The sequence below is a fragment of the Podarcis gaigeae genome (genome assembly GCF_964106915.1).
Source record: "Podarcis gaigeae genome assembly, chromosome: 7".
In the NCBI taxonomy this organism is placed as follows: domain Eukaryota; kingdom Metazoa; phylum Chordata; class Lepidosauria; order Squamata; family Lacertidae; genus Podarcis; species Podarcis gaigeae.
Window position 1 is genome coordinate 26039256 of NC_139683.1, and position 7003 is coordinate 26046258.

The 7003-nt window shown below is 40.8% G+C and overlaps 1 protein-coding gene across 2 annotated transcripts in view; it reads right to left on the minus strand.

Annotated features, from left to right (window-relative positions):
- Window positions 1-6734, minus strand: part of TMEM67 (transmembrane protein 67) — a 32119-nt gene extending 25385 nt beyond the window's left edge. The window contains exons 1-7 of one of the 2 annotated variants that reach the window (XR_014566479.1): window positions 6514-6728; window positions 5439-5527; window positions 5227-5320; window positions 4010-4109; window positions 2068-2137; window positions 1309-1383; window positions 144-206 (exon numbers count right to left, since the gene is read on the minus strand). Coding sequence is in view for 1 of the 2 variants with exons in the window: in XM_083747610.1 (XP_083603736.1) it covers window positions 144-206; window positions 1309-1383; window positions 2068-2137; window positions 4010-4109; window positions 5227-5320; window positions 5439-5527; window positions 6514-6700 (678 nt within the window). In the remaining variant the exon portion in view is untranslated. Of the gene's footprint in view, window positions 1-143; window positions 207-1308; window positions 1384-2067; window positions 2138-4009; window positions 4110-5226; window positions 5321-5438; window positions 5528-6513 lie in introns of both variants that reach the window. The other variant, XM_083747610.1, reaches the window with a different exon arrangement.
- Between the last annotated feature and the right edge of the window lie 269 nt (window positions 6735-7003).

The following is a 7003-nucleotide window of genomic DNA, read 5'->3' on the forward strand; positions in this document are numbered from 1 at the left end:
TTTTACACTTCTACACTGTTTCAACACCTCAAAGCACCAGGGAAAACTGCAACCAGGTTTCAATACACAGAAAATAATAAACTATGTGTATTAGTAATACTTATCAGTAATCCTGTTGAAAGAGAAAAACTTTCAAAGCTTACCCAGCAAGCAGCTGCTGACGCTTGTAGGTTTTTTGAAAACCATGCTGATATCAAGGTGATGCCCTATAAGTAAGACCAGAAAGTCAAAATAGTTGCAGCAAATTGTTTTCGTTCAAGGTAGAAGAGCAGGCCCTCACCTCATATAGGCTTGTGCTCTCTTTTTAATGCTACTGTTGTGGGAGGATTGAACTGTTGTGGATACCAGAAAGTTTATTCTGCTTTTGGAGTAATATGCTGCTAGTGGGTAGTAGGTGCTTCTGTAAATATTTATAGTTGTTGTATTATTTATGTTATTGTATTTATATCCCATTGTTTTCTCCAAGGAGCTCAGTGTTGTACATGCTTCTCCCCAGTGCTTTTTTTTAATAGAAAAATAAGTGCTGGTACTCACCATGAAGTTGTTACAGTAAGTGCTACAATGTTTAACACCCCCCCAACACACCCACCAGGTGCTGGTACAGCATACCCTTGAGTACCCACTAAAAAAAAAGCACTGGTTCTCCCCCTCCTCACTTAATCCCACACTAACCCTGTGTGGTAGGTTAGGCTGAGAGGCAGTGACTGGCCCAATGTCACCCAGTGAGCTTTAGAGAAAATGTGTGCATTGGAACCCTGGTCTTGCAGGTCCTACTCTGACATTCTAACCACTATACCACACTGGCTCTCATATATGTTTTGCAACACAAAACAGGTATCTGTTAGATAAGGAGCACAATAAAAGGGGGATAAACAATGAATAAAAAACAACTATTTGCTTAATGCAATGAATTATATTGTTAGATTAGCCAATTTTTGGAATAATATATAAACTTGATTATTTGTTTCTTTATTGCATTGCATATTGCTGTTTTGATATAAATTGTTTTATTGAATTGTTCTTTATACTAACATAGTGTGGATACATTTGGGATGCAGTAATGCTTCTGAATATCAGCTGCTGGACACCACAGGAGGGAGAATGCTCTTGTGCACGACTCCTCCATGAGGGTTTAGTCTTATGCTCTTATATCTATGATGTACATATATTTTTGCATTGATTGATTTATTTCTATTGTCGCTGGATGTGTGTGTGTGTGTGCTTGTTTTAAGTGTAAATGTGTCACCTTGAATGTCTGCAAACACTCTGTGGCAGCATGCAAACAAAATGATTATTATTATGACTTACTAGCTTTCCAAAGCGTACTGTTGCAATTCCCTTTGGGGGGTAATTCCCAGTACTCCTGAAGCATAAACCTCCTGTCTGAAAAGATATTTTTTTTAAAAATCAAATTATGTAAATATCTACTTTTAAAGACAGAGGCTTAGAATTAGAATAGCTTTGTCACAAATGGAAAGAGGCATGAATCCAGTTAGGCAAGCAGAATCCCACTTGCACAATGGGCCTTTTCTGTGTCCTTCCCTTACTGCAGTACCGTGACATAGCACCTTTTGAGGGTCAGGGGATCTGGGATGTGATGACAGGGAAGGTAGCTTACATGCGCAAACCTCCCACTGTGGGATATAACTCATACTGCTTCTCCTACATACTGTCCTATTATTTTGTTGGCATCCGTCTCAAGGAACAAGGCAGCACATCTCTGAGAGCAAAGTCAAATCACTGCAGAATCAAACCGCCCACTGTAGCTGCAGAGACTGGTAACTCTTGCATTGTTTTTGCTGTGTTAGCAGCACCAGTGACCTCACCTGGGGTGCACGCCTGAGCAGTGAGGTCCTGGGCTGCCCAGAAAACAAGACCCCTGCTTGACCTCGTTTATGTGGTCCAAAGGAAAGCAGAGCAATGCATGTGGCACCAACCTGGCTGCAGGAGTTGCAGGAAGGAGGCATACAAGACACCATCCAACTGTCTTAGGGACTCCACTCCAGATTTGTGTAGGGGTTATTTCCTTAGCCTTTCCTTCTCCCAAAGATGTCCTATTATACTTACTAAAATATTGGGCTCAGAACAGCTACATGACTTGTTTACACTGATGAATGTTGGTTCACATCTTATACACCTAAAAAGATAAAAACAGAATGTGAAGGCATTCCTTGAAGGCATTTCATACCCTATACTTTAGTAATCCTTTGTAATGAAATAACATCACACAGGCAACACCAGAGAACAAACTTGCTGCATTTGTGAAAAGTACCATTTGTTCTATCAGGTGCACATATCTAACAGTTCAGAGTATCCAACTCAGATATGCTTGTGAGAGATAAGTAGAGTTATGGAAGACAAAAATGCTGCAAAAAATGATATCACTGTGTCTTGTTCCTCCCATTATATCTTATGAAACTCACTATGTGATGTAATGTGATCACACTATAGATTTTCTCATGCTAGCTTCATAAGCATTGGAGGCTGCTGCTGGGTAAACTAGCAGAATGATGTATTGATTTCCCTCAGTGAGTTTCACCTGATGCTACAGATGAGATGTGGCATAGATGTGAGAATGCTATTTTTGCCTGATACCTAGCATTTTCTATAATGTCTTGTTCTCCTCATAGAAATACCTTCAAGTGGCAGCTATAGGTTTACACATATTTTTCAGCACTGAAAAAGTAGCAAAAACATACTGAGGTTTTTTCAATGATGCACATGTTTAGGAGGATGTTGAGTTGAACTTTCTCTTCCACCTATGCAGAAAAACTACTGCCCTTATATTCCAGAATCAGCTTCCTTTTGCATGCTATCAGTAATTTCTTGAAAATGGATCTTTTTGGACATATCACTGCCAGCTTCCTAAACTACAATATAGAAAGCTAAGAACAAGTGTTGGGTTTGAGCACCCTTGCTTCAGATTTCGTTGGTTTCCTCTAGTGCTTCAGTTCTGGTATCTTCAAGCCAGTTCCCCATTATGGGACTTTCCCCCCTCTCCTCCCACTGTGCCCTCTGAAATTGGCTGGTTGGGGGTCCCTCAAGGGAACCCCTGAAATAGTGTATAGGTAAAATGCTTGTGCAGCTAGAACATTTGTCATAGCACAGCACTCAATTCTATCAGTTCACTAACCAAGTTTAAATCCTTTTTAGAAACCTGACATAAAGCTGAGGTTCCCCATTTCAGCTGTAATGGGGAACTGTGCTTTAAAGCATTGGTCTTCAACCAATGAGTAAGAACCCACTACTTGATTGCAACCCAGCCTAAAGTGGGTAACACTAGCACGGAAATATATGGTTAAAAAACTAAGAAGCTGCTTGTGTTAAAGGCGGGTCCTAAATCTAAAAATACTGCAGGAAACTGCTATAAGGAGACAAAGACTGGAGCACCAAAGCCAACATATGTTAGAAGGAGGAAGAAGGGCAAACCACACAGACCTGACATTTAGTTAAACTATGACTTATAAAGCTGAAAATGTATCTGATCTGATTCCATTTTTCTTTTAAACATGGGACCGCTTCAGAAAGTTTGAAATTATAGGTTGTATGCAATGCTGTTCAGCTCACAGAGCAGCGTTCTACTTGCACAACGGAACTTCCTCCTCCTCTCCCCTGCAGCCCCCTTCAAAGTCTGCTCCGAAAGGGTTGGTGGGCTCTGTGAAATGGATTTTGTGGTGCATGGGGAGATGAGGGTAAGACTGCACGCATGGAATGTTACTTAGGTAATATTGCATACAACCAGCCTTTTTTTCTGGGGGAATGCATTCCCCTAAACATTTTGTGAATCTAAGTTTGGCATCATTGAGGGGCAGTATTTCAATATGAGTAGGAAAATGAGAGTAACCCTAAATATTTTTTAGAAAAAAAGCACTGCATACAACCGTAATCCTGCAACTTTTTGCAAATTTGTATCAATTGCACTTCCAGTTTTGTATATTTGTGCATGAATAAAAGAATAAATCAACAACCCCTTCTCCCAAAGCAAGTCTTCAACAAAAAGAATACTTACATGGTATTTAATGCATTTGAAGTAGCAAATGACTTCCCTTTCCCATCACATTGAACACATAATGCATCTGACAACAATGCACCATTGGTGTCTCTTTCCACTAAGTAAAAAGAGAATATGAACACATATAGTAACATGGCATATAGGTTCATATAATATCTATATGTGATTAACCATGTACAAATGCAATGTTTCAGAAAAAAGTTAGAACATTCAGTTAGAACACGCCACAAATTTAAAACTTTACTGTGATCCAAAGGGCTTTTCAGTGTTCTGCACATACGCTGGGGCCTTCTAGGACTGCTCTTCCTTCCATCTGGCGGATACTGAAAAATCATTCCAAAATCTTTTGGAACTCTCTGGAGTGAAACTCCATGTGACATAAGGGATTGATGAAATTAGAAAACCAGCTACTTGGAAGTGCTTTTTACACATGGATGGGTCTCTTAATGCTATAGAAACCTGTCAAAATGACCCACAGGTGGGGGAGAGGTCAGGATCTAGCCTACTGACTGGATCCTGTTCCTCACTCCTGAATTAAAGCATCTAAGGTAGTAGGGAAAGACCTCAACTCAAGTCTTGTAAAGCTAGTCAGAGGAGACAATGCCAAGTTAGACAGACAAATCATCTGACAATATAAAGCAAGTTAATAAGTTTATATGTTCATTTTTTGTCTCTGTTATTATCATTCTGTTACTGTCTTATTGACCTCTTGATGTTAGTTAAGAAGCCCATAGTAGAATAGCTGCAAAAACTACCTTCCTCAAATGCAGCATTGTATTTGATATTGGGTGGGTGAAAAAATTAATATATTTTTATTACTTTCTTAAGACAGAAATCAAACATATAGTATTGTATCCAATCTTTTCATCCCATGAATAGAAAGATCCTTTCTGAGCCTGTGTATGAATAATACATTTTAAGCATATGACTTTCTGTATCCTGAATCTTGAGAACTATAGTTTGTTAAGGGTGCTGAGAACTGTAACTTGGTGATGGGTAAACTACAGTTCCCATGATTCCTTTGGGGACATAATGTACTTTAAATGTATGGTGTATACACAGCCTTGGTGTGCAACTCTCTTTCCATGTATTGAAGCTCTTTCCATTCATGGACTTAAAATATTAGGTACAACCCACAAAAATATTCATTACTGCTTCCTCTGATGGAGAAATCAAATATTTTAACACAATGAACAACTTCATAGAATTCTTACCCAATATCTCATTAACAGGGCATTTACATTTTCCTTCACTAGTTAAGCCTTTAGGACAAGTAATGCAGTCCCATCCATCTTGAGTAACTCCACTCTAAAAAAAACACACATATTAAAATATTTTAAATCTCACTGCATTATAACTATATAGTACATCTATATGTTGTTTGCAGTAAAAACTGTTTAGATTTTATTGCAAGTATAACATTTACCATGCTTTCTGGACATTTTTCACAAGTTATAGAAGATCCACCATTATCAGAAACTAACTTGAATCCTGGTAGACAAGCGCATGATGTACCTGAAACAAACACAATAACTTGTTATTTCAGTTGCTACAAACTGAAATCCAATTTGCTCTATCAAGGTTACCTCTCTGAAATATATCCTAAAAGCCCGCATCTCCATTGGCACTTTTGTGTGGTTTGATAGCTAGTAATGGACTATGCTTGGGGAAAACTTGCATTCAAAGCCTATTGTCAGCTGTGAAACTTACTAACTGACCCTGGACCAGTCACTCTTTCAACCTAATCATGCACACTGACAATGCTATATAAATAACAATACACCAGGGAGTGACAGAAGCAGTCACACCTTACAGCATGGAGTCATATCAGGGTCTACTAGTAGATCACTTGGGTTTTTTTGTACTCCCAATAGTTTTACAATGGCAACAAACTTTTTCTCCCCCCATCCTAATGGGACTGATGAAATGAATAAAGATTGGGGTCATGATGCATGGATTTTTCTGTCAAAGGATAGCAAAATCAGCTGTGATTCTCAAAACAAATTCTTGAGCTCAGAGTTCTTTAGCTCTTGCGAAGATGGCAGGAAAGGCCCTCCTTACATGTTCAAAACCAAGACCAATAGGCATTCATGAAAAAGCCTTCTCTGTAGAGAGGCATCACTTCTCTAAAATGCTTTATCAACTGCCCTGAAAAAAATGCCATCACTTCACCCGTCGAGGAAAACCCCCATAGACCCACTTCATACACAGTTGCGTTCTGTTGTAACTACATAAGATGTTTGGGGTTGGACCCTTGCAGTTTATTTCGCTTGGCTTTTAACGAAGAACTGAAACATTAGAGAGAGGGAGACATAGGGCAATACGCAACGTTAACTATACGCAGCAGCAGGCCCATTCAAATCAATGGGAACGCCATGGATTTCAATGGGTCGGCTGATGTACTCGGGATTATGACTGAACTGGAAAGAAATGAGGCTCCTCGCCAGGCATCCCTTCCTAGGGATTTCGCCTGTAAACCGCGCTCGCCCAGCTCGCCTCACCCCGAGAGCTTTTCCTCTGCGAGGCCCCGCACTGCCCGCAACTCAGGCTGGCGATGTCAAAGTACTGCGTCCCACCGCAGCCCTGGGGCCGGTGCAGCGGGAGGAAGAAGCCCTGGCCTCCCGACAGTCCCGCGCCGAACGGGAGCAAGAAGAAGGCCGCGCAAACCCAGCGCCTCGCCGTCGCCATGGCTACCGAGGCCTCGGCCGCGGCTGCCTGCCTCAGCGGCGCAGCCAATAGGCTACCGCGTCTCGGAGCGGCCGCTACGGGACGCCAGGCAGACCAAAAATATCAGAGTGCGCAAATCATACCCATTCCCCAGTAGGTGCCCTATTGAATTCAACGGGGTTTGCTCCCAAGGTACAGTAATTGGGATTAGGATTACAGCCTTAGTTGACCGAATACTCGGATCTGTCTAAAATGTTCTCGACAAATATAAAGGGGGGAAATTGGCCTTTCGCAAGTCAGTTTTTTCCTGTTTTGCGGTCACCC